General features: G+C 56.4%; 2 protein-coding genes across 4 annotated transcripts in view; both read left to right on the top strand.

Annotated features, from left to right (window-relative positions):
- Window positions 1–460: 460 nt before the first annotated feature.
- Window positions 461–3780, top strand: NRN1L (neuritin 1 like). Its single transcript, XM_052797990.1, has 3 exons — window positions 461–587; window positions 3070–3229; window positions 3317–3780. Exons 1-3 carry the CDS (start codon window positions 530–532, stop codon window positions 3588–3590), a joined length of 492 nt encoding a protein of 163 aa, XP_052653950.1. The 5' UTR covers window positions 461–529; the 3' UTR covers window positions 3591–3780.
- A 6940-nt stretch (window positions 3781–10720) lies between these two features.
- PSKH1 (protein serine kinase H1) overlaps window positions 10721–15231 on the top strand; it is a 39383-nt gene continuing 34872 nt past the window's right edge. Inside the window, exons 1-3 of one of the 3 annotated variants that reach the window (XM_052796111.1) lie at window positions 10721–10773; window positions 12560–12722; window positions 13870–14901. In XM_052796111.1, the coding sequence (XP_052652071.1) occupies window positions 13957–14901 (945 nt within the window). In that variant the 5' untranslated portion in view covers window positions 10721–10773; window positions 12560–12722; window positions 13870–13956. Of the gene's footprint in view, window positions 10774–10898; window positions 11395–11698; window positions 12250–12559; window positions 12723–13869; window positions 14902–15231 lie in introns of those variants that run through there. The other 2 variants (XM_052796109.1, XM_052796110.1) reach the window with 2 other exon arrangements.

Below are 15231 nucleotides of genomic sequence, written 5' to 3'. Positions count from 1 at the left end.
CCTGCTTCTCTTATGCTGTGGAGGGAAGGCTGCATGGCCTTTGGACCCAGTCCTGAGCCATGTGAAATGATCTCCAGGTGGGAGCCCAGGTGAGGGGGTGGGAGCCCAGGTAAGGGGGTGGGAGCCCAGGTGAGGGGCTGGGATCCCCTTTCTTTTCCCAGATCTCCCCTCCAGCTTCTGCTTGAGTTTTCCCGGGCAAGTCCAGCTGGTGCCATCTGTCTTTCCTTCCCGGGAGAGAGCCGGGAGGTTGTTATGGCCGGTGGTGCTCAGCTGGCCGCGGGAAGGAGACGCTAATTCCCCTTTTCACAGCAAAAACGTCTCCTGCTCCTCTTCCCTCCCGGGATTACATTCTCTGGGTTCCAGCTCCGGGGGGCTCCTCCGCTCAGCTGCGGGGGCTGGCGGGGAGGGCTCAGCCCGGGGCCGGGCGAGGAGGAGCGGGGGGGGGGCCGGGGGCGGGGCGGTGGGGCCGGGGCTGCCGGTGGCGGCGGAGCGCGGAGCACACGGTGGCGGCGGCGGCGGGGTCCCCACCATGGGCTGCGGCTGCTGGCGGGTGCTGGGGGTCGTGTGCCCGCTGCTCCTCCAGCTCGGTGAGTGCCGCCGGGATGGGGAGGGGCCGAGAACCGGGAGCTGCTCCGTGCCCCGGGCTGCGGAGCTCGCCGGTGGCTGCAGATGGGACATCCCCAGGGTCTCCCTCGGGGGAGGCTGGCGGGTGGGAGCGGGGACCCCCGGCCGTCTCCGGCTTCGTTGCCCCTGCGCCGCCCGTACCGTCTCTAGCTGCGGGGAGCGAGATGCCCTGTTGCCCCGAGGCTCAGCGAGCCACAGTGGCTCCATCTCCTGCCGGGCAAGGAGGAAAGCGGCTTCGTGGCACTGCCCGGGGGTCCCTCTGCTCAGGCAGGGACAGTCCCCAGGCTCCGGCTCTCCAGCCTGGAGCAGTGCCCTAAGCCAGCCCTGTCGGCCAACCCCATGCTCCTGCTGGCTTTCCCTGCCTGCCCTCCTACACCCGGGGCTTGGAGGTCATTCTGCCCACTGGGGAACGGTCATCCGGCAGATCCTGCACCTCATCCTGCCTCCATGCTCTCCCACTCCTCCCAGAACCGAGGGAAGACACCATCTGGCTCCAGGCACAGCAGTACCCAGCAGCATCCCTGCCCTGGTCTAGTGCTGCGCAGAGCGGGGAGGATGGGGACTACCGAGCCTGGGGTGGTTTTTGGGCTCAGGGGGTGGATGATTCAGGCCCTTCCCTAGAAGCATTACAGCTGTGTCCGCACATCGCTTGGGAGCCAGCGATGCTCCGCAGCACCCTGGGAAACTCCCTCCGTGCGATTCCCTTGGGGGTCTCTCCCTGCTGGAGCCGGGGGGGCAGGTTTTTCCCCCATGGTTTTGCAGCGGAATAGGAGAGATTTGCCCTCCTGATTTCTCCTTCCTCGCCTGCCCTGCTGAGGGAGCTGGGTGGAGGAGAGGGCTTGTGCCAGGCATTAGAGGAGCCCAGGAGGACAAAACCCAGCCTGCAACAGGGACCAGCCGGCCGAGGGAAGGCATCTGCTGGCCCTACCAGCCCTTGTGTCCCTGGGCTGGTGGGAGACACGCTTGTTGCCCGGCTGGGTTGAAAAAGGAGCAATGGATCCCACTTTCTCTATTGATACCTGCAATATTTGTGACCCTCATGGCTGGCGTCAATCTGAGACTTTCCTCGGTGATGTGCTTGGGGCGTTTCTCATCACGAACACCCGCCGTGCTCCATGACGGGCTGGGCTGAGGTTTCAGGCTCGCCTGCTGTTAGTCTTGGTCACAGACACTTTGCCCGGGGCATTGTTCCAGGGGCACAGGCATGGGGTGCCAGCAGCACGGCACACAGCTCCCTGGAAACATAGACATTGTGGCTGTTTTGGCAGCTGCCGGGCAATTTTCAGCAGCTTCTGGGGTCACTTTCCCTCAGGGGAGCCCTCCGGGACTGTCCTCATGCCTTTTTAGCACCCTCAGCTTAGAAACCTCCCAGGTGGACACCCATGGCACTTCAAAAGTACCGCGCCTCCCATGACTTGGCCTGGGGAACCCACATCTATCTGGCCCTGCCAGACCCCCAGGGCAGAGCCAAGCCGACCATGCAGCATTTCCCTGTGACCCAGCCACACACTGGCTCTTTTGGGGCTTCCCCCCGGCTGTGGATGGCACTCGTGGTCAACCCCAACACACACTGTCACCCATCATCCTGTGGCTGGCACTGGGGCTTGGCCAGTCCCGGTGGTTCATCCCTTGCAGAGCAGAACAAGGAATTGGGGCTTCCCAGGGTGAAGCAGCCAGAGTTGTACTTGTGCCTCTTCCTTTTGTGCTTTTCCTTCCCCTTCCCCTTTTCCTTCCTCTTTCCCCTTCCCCCTTCATCTTCCCCCTTTTCCTTCCCTCTTCCCCTTCCCCCTTCATCTTTCCCCTTTCCTCTTCCCCTTTTCCTTTCCCTTTTCCCCTTTCCCCTTCCCCCTTCCCTTTCCGCCTTCCCTTTCCCCTTCATCTTCCCCCTTTCCTCTTCCCCTTTTCCTTCCTCTTTCCCCTTCCCCTTCCCCCTTCATCTTCCCCCTTCCCCCTATCATCTCCCCCTTTTCCCCTTCACCCATTCCCTTTCCCTCCCACTGCAGTAAAAGCAGGCACTCCAGCTTGCTGAGCCTTTGCTTTTGTTTGGCTTTTTTTTTTTTTTCTGTTGTAGTCACAAATTAATCTTTGCTGTTAGGGGATAAAAGCTGGGACAGATGGCTCCGGGAAGAGCCCGGGAGGCCCGAGGTGAAGTTGCCGGCACGCTGCTCTTCCCCTGCAGCTAATGGCAGCATTGCTTGCGGGGTCATTACATTGTGCCACGTCGGGCTCCTGGGCCAGGAGCGCAGGTTCACTCTGAGCGCCTGGGGAGAGGATGCTGGGGATCTGGCGGGGTGAGGAAGGGGGGTGCCAGCCCCTCGCCACGTTTCGGAGCCTGGTGTCACCCCCACCTGGTGACACCCTCACGCCATGCGCCCCTGAGCCAGGCGGGTGACGGCCATCAGGGGGTTCTGCGGGGGCTCAGCTCCATCTTCCTCTCCTCCGCAGCCACGAGCCAGGAGCCTGTCAGCATGGTGGGGAAGTGTGACACCATCTACAAGGGCTTCGCTGGCTGCCTCCTCAGCCTGGGGGACAGCATGGCCCAGAGCGTCCGGCGGCAGAGAGAGGAGGGCAGCGAGGAGGCGCAGGAGCTTGACACCATTTGCAAGTGAGTGTCCCCATCCCTGTGGGAGCTGCTGGGACGGCCGAGTGACCTGCCACCTGCGCTGCCCCTGACTCCCGCCCATCTCCCCAGGTCCTGGGACGACTTCCACGCCTGTGCCACCGAGGTGCTGTCAAGCTGCCCCGAGGAAGCGGCCGCCATCTGGGAATCGCTGCGCCAGGAGTCCCGCAAGATCCAGTTCCAGGGGAACCTGCAGGAGCTGTGCAGCGCCCAGGGACGCCTGGCCAGTGCCCGTGGCTCGCCGGCCGCCGAGACCAACCAGGCCACACTGCGGGGCTCAGCCACCCCCCCGCACCCCCATCTCCTGGCCCTGCTGGCCCTGCCGCTGCTGATGCCCCGGCTCTAGCCCTGCCCGCCCGTGGGGGGTCCGGCCAATGCCCCACGTCGGTCCCCCAGCACTGGCGGGGCACAGGCATCCGCGGTCCCCGCCGAGCCCACCTCCCCATCCCCAGGCATCCCTCAGGGGGCACGGTCCTCTCCTGCAGCCCTTCAGATGGATTTATATTTATATTAAAAGACACTTTTACATTTCTCTCGTCTCTCTGCCATGGGATGCCCCTCATGCCCTTCCTAAGCTCTGGGTTTGCTCTGGGGATTGGAGAGGAGATGGTCCCTGCACCAGCCCCCAGGGAGGGTCCCCGGGGGGATCTGTGGTTCTGTCCCCCCGGTGCATCACCCGCAGCCACAGTGGGCAGCCCACGGGACCACGATGGCCCGGGGAGGGCTGTACTGGGGATTCCCACCGCCCTGCTGTTCCCTGATAGCTGCTTTTCAGGGCTAGGCATAAAGGATATTCCCTTTAGTGATGGGTCAAATGGTTTCTTTATTTTAAGGGGCATCTTAGGAAAACACCCATAGCTTGTCCTCTGATAGGGAACTCCAGTGGCATCAGACAATTTGCTGAAAGAAATCCCATTTTCCGTCCCTTTTATTTTGGTCCTGCTATATTTGGTCCTATTAACGGTCATCAAGGAAATTGGGGTTTGCAGGGAGGAGAGGAGGGGTTTTTTAGCCGAGATGATATAGGTGAAGAAAACCAGGGAACTGAAGCTCTCATCCAGGTCCAAGTGGGACTTGTTGAAGTTAAGCCAAGATGATGTGCTGGAGTTTAACTTGGTTAAACTTGTGTCTATCAGTGGAAGACGCTGTTATTCCCATCGCTGTTGCTGTTATGCTGCAAACTTCAGATTTTTTTTTCCTAGCATACTAAACCCCATCATGGCAAACTAGTTCCCCTAGATGTGGGTTGGCAAAGCAACCTCCCTGCTCTCCAGGGAACAGCCATCTCCCCCCACCCGTCACCAAAAGGGACATTAAAATTGCAAATGGGCCACCCCATCGATTGCACAGATCAATGGCTCCTGGCTGGCCCAGCAGGTAGATCTGGCCAGCACGTGGGAAACCATCCCACTTGGTAAAGGCAACAGCACTCTGACTGTCAAAATCCTCCAGCCGACACGAGTGCCACCACGCCATGGACTATGTGAGGCTCAGTGGCAAGCAGGAGCAATGAGAAAAGCAGCTACATGCTGTGAGTAGCAAGTTGCTGCAGTTTCTTTGATTCCCAGGGTGACTTCAAGGCTGTCCCAAAAACATTCCTGTGGCCAGTCATGGGGCATGGTCATGGTTTTGGTCTGGGGAAACCTTTGCACGCTGGCCTGTGTCTGAAAGCCTTTAGCGTGTGAGCGAGAAGCTCAACTATCACTGTCCTCATTGAGCCAGGGAAAATTATTGCTTGTTTCATTGCAATACCTCTTCCTGCGAGGCCCAGTCACTTAAACGTGTGATCCCTGAATTCTGGGATATCACCCCAGCTGCCTCGGTACCCTGCCAGGATCCAGGGCCAGGAAATGCCACCTGGATTGTTGTGCCGTGGTGCATCCCGGGGGGCTAAGAAGTCACTGCCAATCCCTCAGCTTTATGGAGGGACCCCATATTTATTTCATGCTATTTATTTTATTAACCAACCCGGAGCTGGCTTGTGGGGACACACAAAACATCACATGGGGAGGAGCGGGGATGGGCTTCCAGCAGCCTTTGCCAGGATACGGCACCGACCCCAGGGGCCGGTGCCCCACGGGACACGGGGCAAAATGCCGTCCTGGCTCTCCTTGGCCAGCAGCTGCCACTCCCCATGTTTAACGCTGGCGCCGGGGGGATAATCTGACGATTCTTTCCTTTCCAGTTCCTGACAATCCTGTGTTTAAGGGTGAATTAGTGCCGGATCCCTGCAGGGTGGCTAAGAGGATAAACGCCGGACGGGTGCCGGTGATGCACCGCGCAGCGCCTGTCACCCCGCCGGCACCTCCGCGGGACCAGGAGTGGTGGGCTTGCCGCCGCCGGCTTCTCCCCATCATCCTGCAGTGGGGTGGTGGGAGGTGGCCGGGGAGCTGGAGGGCCACTGAAGCGGTGCTCTGCCAGGCCGTCACTGCGGTGGTGACACTGGCATACGCCAAACCGCGCCACTTCGATCCAGCCGGGAGCTTGTGGGTGTTTAGGAAGATCTACAAACAGCCACCAAATGTGTTGGGTGTTTGATCCTGCACGCAGAAAGATGAGCCGCACACATCTCATGCCCCGGAAGATGTGTCCCACACCCTTGGTTATGTCACCACATGTCCTGCACACCAGCACATCACCACGCGTGGCCCACACCCTTGGCTATGCTACCACGCATGTCCTACAGCTGGAAGGCGTCCCCATACGTGACACCAGAGTATGTCACCGCACAGCCTGCAGGCACTGATGGCTCCAGGGAGCTGGGGCTGGGATTTGGGGATGCTGGGCTAGTATGGGCCTCTGGGTCATCGGGGGTTGGTGACACACCACAGTGTGATGGTCCATAGCAGACCACTGCCCTAAACCTGCTGTCACCATGTCACCCCTAGTCCTCCTTCAAGGAAGCATCCTCAAGGCCAAGAGTGGCAGTGTAACAGCAAGGATGGGCATGCCGACCCCTGGGAAAGCTTGCCGGGTGCTCTGAAATTGGGACAAGCAGCCACTGTCCATCCTCCCATTGGGTTCAAGGGTTTGGGACAGTCCTGTGGCTGTGTCCTGCCATGGGAAGGGACAACGTCCTCGTTTCTGCCCCAAAACTAAACAGCTGGTTCCCTGCACGCTGGCCAGCATCTTAAAGCAACTGCCCAGGCTGAAACCCGCGGTTGCTGGACGGGGGGGACGGGGACTGGTGGCCCCTGGCACTGGGCACCTCTGAGCACCCAGCGTGCTGTGAAAACCCATCGCTGTGGTTATGAAACTCCAGCGACCTACTTTACACTCCCCGCTTTTGTTCTTAATTCCCAGATATGGCTGCTCTCCAGATTTTGCCCATCAAGGCAAATTAATTGGAGTAGATCCTAATTTGCTCTCTGCTATTCTTTGGGCAGAAGATTAAATGCTCTGCAGACATTATCTCCCTCTCTCTTTTCTAAGAGACAAACCTGAATTATTAAAAAAAAGGGGGGGGGGGATAAAGGAAGGCCGAGTTAGGTTGAGTTGATGTTTGAATTCACTTTTTGTAAACACAGAAGGGGCTGGGGAGGCCCCCGTGTCCCCGGGCAGCTGAAACCAGATGGTGACACTATTCTGGGCAGCTGTGTGAGCGGGACGGCACACATGGCATGGCAACACGAGGGCCAACTTCCCAGCCGTGCCGCCCGCCACCTCTGCCTTGCAATGGTTGAATCCTTCATTCCTTTGCCCAGGGAAATTCCTCCTGGCAAAGGTGCTGGTCAGGGAACGACTCCTCGTCTGCAGGGACACACTTAGGTTTCTCCAACAGGATGGGGTGAAGCTGTTCCGGGGCCACCAGCGAAGGTGGGATGGCTCCTTGCCCTCCAACGTTCCCCAGTGCCACCATCCCGGTCCGGTGTCCCTATGCAGGAGCACACCCAGGCGCCAGCCTTGCCGGGCAGAGCTGTCTCCAGCAACACCAGCACCCCAGCGTGCTGGGGGGAGAGGGAGCGTCGAGAGCCGTGCGTACCCTGGAGGACACTATGTCGCAGGGCTGGCTGCCGTCCGAGCTCGCGCGGGGATTTCTGCCAAGCCAAATGTCCAACTTTCCATAAAGAAATGCCAAAATGCAACCTCAATCCCCGCAGATCGGACGCAGTGGGAACGGCTGAGCCGGCGTCACCTCTGCTGCTGGGGCCATGCTCAGCCCCCAGCCTGCGCTCAGCTTTGGGGCTTTTTTTTCTCCAGAGAGGCATATGGAAAGTTGGATTTCTTTTTTAAGCAGCTTTAATTGAACATCCTCCCTCTCCGACCTCTGCTCAGCCTTGCTGGGACAACCTTGAGCTCTGGCCTGGCATGGCCGCTGAGGCATGGGCTCACTGCCGTGTGGGGCTGGGATGCGGCTCAGAGGAAATCCAGTTTTCCCGCTTCACTGCATGTCCATTCAGTGGCAGATGAGGGACCCCATTCTCCTCTTCTGGCTTCCTATGGCCTGGCACAGCAGGGAGCCCCGGGCTCCCAGAACTGCCCTGTGCCCTGGATGTGCAGCGGTGTCCCAGGCAGCTTGGGGGTGCTGGGGGATGCTGGAGGTGGCGCTGGCCATTTCCATCACTCTGCACCCCCGTGAGACTCTGGATTCAGACAGCAGTGGTGCAGGTGGGGGTTGGATGCAAAGGGAGCTCCAGAGGTCTATTGTCTGAGCTCCTGCTCCAAGCAGGGTTTACCCTGGAGCTGGAGCAGGCTGCTCAAGGCTGTCTCCGGGGGAGCTGTGCATCTCCAAGGAGGGAAGATTCTCCACCTCTCTGGGTACCTGGCATCACCCCCGTGGTCCCAGCTTGCCTTTAGCAGCTTCCACAGGAGAAGTTGTGAGGAAGCCGCTGACAGAAGATGCAAAACCCTAAGGGGAACGCATCCTTGCAGAGGGATGGTTGTTCCCAGGAGGGAGCAGCCAGGCTGCGGGGTCACCTCTGCTGCTGCTTCTTCATAGAGATCCCTGCCTCGATGGGCTGAATCCCTCCCACAGTGCCGGAGGCAGGCTGTGGGTCTTGGGAGGGTAAGAGGTGGCAGGGGATTTCTGAAGGGGCAAGCAAGGAGGAGCAGGGTGAGGCTCCTTTCTTTGGAGAGCAACATCTTAGAAGGGAGGAGGCAGAACCAGGTGAAAGTCAATCAAGAAACAAGAAGATGACAGCCCGTGGACAGCGGGGCGAGAGGCTGCAGACCCTCTGCAGTGGTCGGGGCTTTGCAGCCTGCAGCCAGTGCCCTCTGTGGCAAGATGCTTACCCTGGTCATAAAACTTCTTGCTGTAGCTGCAGAAATGCCTCTAGATTGAGTAACAAGTTTCAGAGCCCAACTGACACTGGCCCCAAACTCAAAATGGGTGCCCAAACCAGCAGGCAGTGGATCATGTAGATGAGAGGACAGTTCCCCAAGATCCCTGCCTGCTCTCAAGCTCCATCACAGGTTTCACACTTCCCCCAGACCTTCTGCAGTGAGCTACGGGTCCTTCTGGCCTCGTCCCTGGGTAGTCTGCAGAGTGGGTATGTTGGCTTCACACGGATGTCTGGTGTGACATTCTCTTGGCTCCAGTGGGTCTTGGAGTACTACCATGGCATAAATAATACAAGTAAAAGCCGCTCTGATTGAAGTTCTCAGAAGTCCATGCTTCTGGACCAAGAGTTTGATTCATATTGGCTCTTTGACAGTTTTGTCCTGACAATTAGCGGTGGTGATGGACCTGTAACTGCCTCATTTGATGTTCTCATGAACCGTCTGGGAAACAAAGCTGTGAGGAAGTAACTAACAGAAGATGCAAAACCCTGAGGGAGAGCCATCCTTGCAGAGCGGTTATCCCTGTCCGAGCAGCTGTGGCCAAGGTGAGGCAGCCCGGTGCTGTGCGCCCATCTGTAGCAGCCAGGCTGACAAGGAGAGGCGCACGCTTTTTAATTTGCTGGTGGCACCAAGCTGGGATGACCTTGAGAAACAGCCTAAAATAAGGGTATCAGCTTTAATAGGGACACGTGCAAGGTTTTACACTGGGCACAGGCTAAGCCACCTCCCAGGGACAGTGTGGGGGACATGTGGCTGTGGAAACATCTCCAGAAAGAAAATTGGGAGGTTATAGAGCTGAAAAAGTACCAGCAGCACCATTACTGTGTGGGACAACAAGAACCAGCTAATTTCCCTTGCAGGAAACTGTACAACTCACCAGATCTGCCGAGCACAGCCCAAGCAGCCCCTTCTCAGACCTGTGACGCATTTCCGTACCTTCTCTGGACTGACATGGGAAAGAAGCTGATGACAATAGCGTGCATCAGCGGGTATAACTTTTATTACGGTATGACTTACGAAGCATTTTAAACACCCAGAGCCCAGGAGCGTTAAAATAAAACCAGCTATTTTTAAAAGCATGGTAGGAGTGTGAAAATAGCCCTTCTCCACCCAAACTGTGTCGGGAATGACGCGACAGGCAGCCTGGAAAACAAGCCCAATGGTACCTTCCCTGGAGCAAGAAGTGCCATCAGCATCTCTGCAAGAAGGTGCCATCCCTCGCCCCACTACTTTCAGGTCATCTAGGGCTGAAACGTGGAGTGTTTGGTTTAAGGAAGGGGAAAGGGTATGAGGAAGAAAGTCCACCAGCAGTTACCAAGCAAGCTTTGCGGGTTTTGTGGCACTTAGTAGCTGGGCAAGAGAAAGGAGGAAGGAATGTGCGTCGTTATTCTGTTGTGCACAAGGGCTAACCCACAGGGACCTGGTTTTCCCTGCCAAGGAAAAGGGACCAACGCTTCCGGGCCGTTTTCTTGCAAAGGGAGTGTTTTTCCAGAGCTCCGCAGCCCAGCGGGGAGCCCTCGGTGGGAGCAGCTCTCCCAGGCGCTGCTGGGGATCCCTTTGGGCTGGGTTTGGCTCCCAAAAGGAGGTGAGGAGCCATCGTTCCTCAGGCAGCGGGTCACCGTGGCCACCCCTCAGAGGCAGGAGTGTGGGGAGCAGGAACACCATGCCTGTCCAGGGGGCCTCCTGCTTTGCCCGTGGGGCTGAGGGGAGCCTGGGACCCACGGGGCTGAGAGGGGGGTCCCAGGCCTTGTGGGGCCAAGCGGGGTGCTGCAGCTCATGGGGCTGGGGGGGGTGGTCCTTGGGACCCGTGGGGCTGAGAGGGGTGCCAGGGCCCTGTGGGGTGAGGGTGGGTCCTGGAGTCCGTGGGGCTGAGGGGGTCCCAGGGCCCTGTGGGGCCGAAGAGGGTCCCGGGGCCTGTGGGGCTGCTGGGGCCCATAGAGCTGAGGGGGGTCCCGGGCCCCGTGGGACTGAGGGGGGTCCCGGGCCCCGTGGGACTGAGGGGGGTCCGGAGGCGGCGGGGCGGGGGGCGGGAGGCGGGAGGGGGTGTGTGTTCCCGGCGGCCCCGGCAGGGGGCGGTAGAGCGCGGGACGGCGGAACAGCGCTCCTTCCCCCCCTCCCCGCCGGGGCCCCGCCCGCCGCCGCCTCCTCCGCCAATCGACGGGCGCCGTGTCCCCGCCCCTTCGGGCGTCCCCGGCGCTCGGGGATGACGTCAGGAGGCGGCGCCGAATCGCGGGCCGGAGCGGGCCGAGGTGAGTGTGGGAGCGGCCGCCGCTCGGGGCCGCCCGCTCCGCTTCGCTCCGCCCGGCCCGGGTGGGCAGCTCTGGCTCCGGCCGCCCCTCCCTTCTGCTCCCTGCCGGGAAGCTGGCGGCTCGGCGCCGCGGTGCGGCAGCGGTGCGGCCCGGGAGGCGCGGGCGCGGCGGGCCCCGGCCCTTCAGCCCTGCCCCTGCCCGGGGCGCTGGGCCGCGGGTACGGGCGGGCCGGGGAGGGAGCCCTGACCGCCTCCCGGAGCGTCCCCTCACCGGGACGGGCGCGGTGCTTCCCAGGCCTGGAGCCGAGCCTGCCGCGGGACCAGCTACCGGCACCAGCCCGGCCCCGCCCTGGGTCCCCTCCCCGGAGAGGATGGGGGAAAAACGGCCTAGTTGGGGCTGAGCGATGAAAAACGACCCGAGTTTTGGAAACGCCGGTTGGTTCGACCGATTCTGGCCTGCCACCAGCTCTGGCACAGCTGCCTGCAGTTCTGCCGCAGCCCAGCCCCGGGGTTTCCCCTCAGAAACCCACTAAAGGCTTACACTGCCAGCTGGGTGACTGGTAATACCAGATTTGTGTCAGGCAGTAAGAGGCACGTTTGAGAGTTATTAGTAAAACTAAAGGTAAGGTGCTTTCAGACATGCTGTGTTGGCATAGGTGTGATTTGAAGGTTGCTGTGTGTGAGCATTTCTTAACGCAGTTAACAGCTGGTATCTTCAAATTTCCTTACTGGCATCTCATAGAAGAATGAAATTAAATAGCTTCAAGTTGTGAGATATTTAATTGGTGGTGGAAGGCCTGCTAGGCCTCAGGTGGGTTATTTGGGTGGCTGACACCCCTTATCCACAGGGAAACCCTCAGGTATTAAACCATTCAGGCCCTGATTATTTTTGGAGAGGTGGAGGAGCTTCTGAATCAGCAAGAGCTGAGGTGTTGCCCTGCTGAGCTGCGGGATGTAACATGTGGGTTGTCCAAGGAGAAAAGCGGGTAGATACTGAAGCATAAACCCCACGTTCCTCCTCGTTACTTATAACCCCAGCTCAGGTGTGCTGTCCTCTCTCAAATAGTTTGGCACCCGCAGCGTGTGTGATTTCCTGCTCAGAGGGGCCTTGTAATGCCTTGTTTCTGTAACATGTTAGTTCCTTCTCCCAAACTCTTGGTGATTATTACACAGGAGCGTTGCCACCTGCTCTGACGTGGGGCTAAGCATTTTGTTGCTGGCTGTGGCATGCAGCTCTGGGGTTCTGTAGGCTTCATTGAGACCCTTACATGTACGGGGAAGAGCCGCTGACATACTGGTAGTTCATGCCTGATCTCAGTTAATAGTGGATTTATATATGATGTTTTCAAGTGTTTGATCCTTCTCATTGGTTTTGTTTATGGGTGGGACATTTTACACAAGTGTTTCTCTATGTGTGGAATTACTCTGTTTGCAGGTTCTCTCATGCCATTTCTCTGTGAACTTAATATGTGTTAAGGTAGAATAATGCTGGGAAAAACTCTCCGTGAGAGGCATTATTCAGGTCTAGCTATAGTATTTTACTTGCTTCTTGTCACGGTGCTTTAATCTGAATGAACATCCAGTTACAAGATAGCCCTTGGTGAAAGTCAGTTAAGGTTTCTATGAAGTTGTTTTTATTTCTACTGCTTGCACCTTAGTATAGTCATGTTTGTGCATGGTTGGTGTGCTTAACTTTGCGCTACTGCCAGGAGGTATTCCATGAGAAGTTACTTTGATGATGTCTCATTTAAAATTGAGTCTTAACTAAAGCCTTGTTTTCTTTCCAGATTGGATGTAGAGTCTAAACTTCTTCTGGGTGTCCCTCTAAAATCTGTCTTGTTTCTCCACGTAATTTTCCTGATGGAAGACCAGCTGGGGTTCCCTTTCTGCTGTTCGTGCTGAATGGTTGCTTGGAGAGGTGGTGAATGAGTGAAGATACGCTTGGTGATGGTAAGGCGTACGATTACATTTCAAGGCTAACGGCTTTTCTGTAGCTGCCTGTGAAGGCTCAGGCACTGTATTGATGGGCTCCGAGCCAACGAGTAGAAATGTAAAACTGTTGGCTAACTGCCAGAGTGCATATAGGCAGTTTCTCCATCTCCTAGCCAGTCATGCTGTTTTAATCAGCCCCTAAAGGCTTGCTGAACTGCCGCTGATTTGGTTCTGTTGGTGTACAGTGTGATGAGCAAGACCTCCTTTTGCTCTAGTCTGGAAAAGCTGGTAGAAATACCACTTCCACTGCCTACACCCAGCTCCATATGGAAAACCAGAAGTGCCACTTGGTACCTGAAGATGCAAGAGAAAGCAAAGCTGAGTGAGGATGTTAAAATACGCCAAAGCCCACCTTGATTTCTTAGGGTTTGGAGAGTGAGGGAATTGCTAGCTAGAAGCTGCTCTGGTTGAGTAAGGCCTGTCTTTTTGCAGGGGATGCAGTGAGTTAATTGGTAAAATGCATCTTAAAACCAGTGTGCCTCTGTATTCCCTGCCTCCTGCGCAGTTTAACTGATCCCCAGGAGCAAAGTAGTGAGAGGTTTAAGACACTGGTACAACTTCAATATAAAGAAAATCTTAGGAGGATTTGTTAAGTGAACAAGTTGCTGAGATACTTTGTGGAGTTTCTAGTGAGAAATTTCAAAACTATGAGATTTGGAGTGGCTGTTGCCTTACAAAGTTGAGCAGATTAAACAAAATTAAGGAAAGTGCTCATCTCTTTCCTTAATTTGATTTTTATTAAACAGTTGGGGCTGGACGAGATGACCTCCAGAGGTTCCTTCCAACCTCAGCCATTCTGCAACTCTGTGATTCAGTGCTCAGCTGGGAGCATTAAACAAACTATGTTCAATAAAGAGATACTGTGTGATTTTCACAGACAACTGTTCTGACCATGACTGTGTTTTTATAGGCACTATCGTCAGTAGCTTGTGATGAAAGCAACGAAACACTGTGCATGCTCTGTAGTATAGTACAGTGAAGATCCCACACTCTTAGTTTGTGGTAGCATGGCTCCATTGAGACGTGAACCACTTGCATTTTTTTCCTGTTTGAAACTTTGCTATGCTGATTCCTGTCTCTCTGTTTCTTCTCATTATTTCCTAAGGTTCAAATGTGGGCATTGCCCTGGATGTGGTTGCTGCTGATGCTGCCCCGGGAAAATGCCTTGATAGGGAATTAACACCATTCAGTGATGGGCTGTGGGACAAGCAAAGTGCTTCCCGAGCCCCCCAAAGATGTGCAGCTAGACCTGGTTAAAAAAGTCGAACCTTACACAGGCCACAGTGACATATACAAGCATTTCATCAAAGATGACTGTGGGACTGTCATCAAAGCTGGCTCTCCCTCACCTCCACGTCACACTAGTCCATATCCTGGGAACCACCTGCCTGCCCACGTGGACCAGCCCGAACCCCGCAAGAACAAAGTGGCTAAATACCGTGCCAAATTTGACCCCAGAGTGACAGCCAAATATGACATTAAAGCTCTGATCGGGAGAGGGAGTTTTAGCCGTGTTGTACGGGTGGAACACAAGGCTACCAAGCAGCCCTACGCAATCAAGATGATAGAGACCAAATACCGGGAGGGGAGGGAAGTGTGTGAGTCGGAGCTTAGTGTGCTACGGCGGGTTCGGCACACCAATATCATCCAGCTTATTGAGGTGTTTGAGACCCAGGACCGTGTGTACATGGTGATGGAATTGGCAACCGGAGGAGAGCTGTTTGATCGAATCATTGCTAAAGGTTCCTTCACCGAGAGAGATGCTACGCGTGTGCTGCAGATGGTGTTAGATGGTGTGAAGTACTTGCATACGCTGGGTATCACGCACCGGGACTTAAAACCAGAGAATCTGCTGTACTACCATCCAGGAACAGATTCCAAAATCATGATAACAGACTTTGGACTGGCAAGTGCTCGGAAGAAGGGAGATGACTGCTTGATGAAAACCACATGTGGGACCCCAGAGTACATTGCTCCCGAGATCCTGGTCAGGAAGCCATACACGAACTCTGTGGACATGTGGGCACTGGGTGTTATCTCGTACATTCTCCTGAGCGGCACGATGCCCTTTGAAGATGACAACCGCACGCGCTTATATCGGCAGATCCTGAAAGGAAAATACAGTTACTCAGGCGAGGTGAGTGTGCTGAGGTTATGGTGAGGGGAAGTCAAACAAGAAGCTCTCCGTAGGTGGCTCTTTGTGATGACCAGAAGCTGGCTGTCGTGTGCAGGGTGATAACATGACCAGGGTTAAAAAAAATCTGTGATTCTAGCTTTTAAAATCCTTTCCTGTTTTCTGTCTGCTTTCCAAAACTGCTCCCAGTGCAGCATAGTGAGCTCCTTTAAAAAACTGTGTATCTAGAGAAAGAGGAGATCTCTTCCTGTAGAGCAGAACTGGAGGGATTGACAGAACTGGGATGCTTGTGGGTTTCTAGCTGGGGAGACCTTAGCTATGGTAAGCTGCTGT

This window comes from Harpia harpyja, chromosome 9 (assembly GCF_026419915.1).
Source record: "Harpia harpyja isolate bHarHar1 chromosome 9, bHarHar1 primary haplotype, whole genome shotgun sequence".
Classification (NCBI taxonomy): domain Eukaryota; kingdom Metazoa; phylum Chordata; class Aves; order Accipitriformes; family Accipitridae; genus Harpia; species Harpia harpyja.
This window is presented reverse-complemented; position numbering and strand designations above follow the sequence as displayed.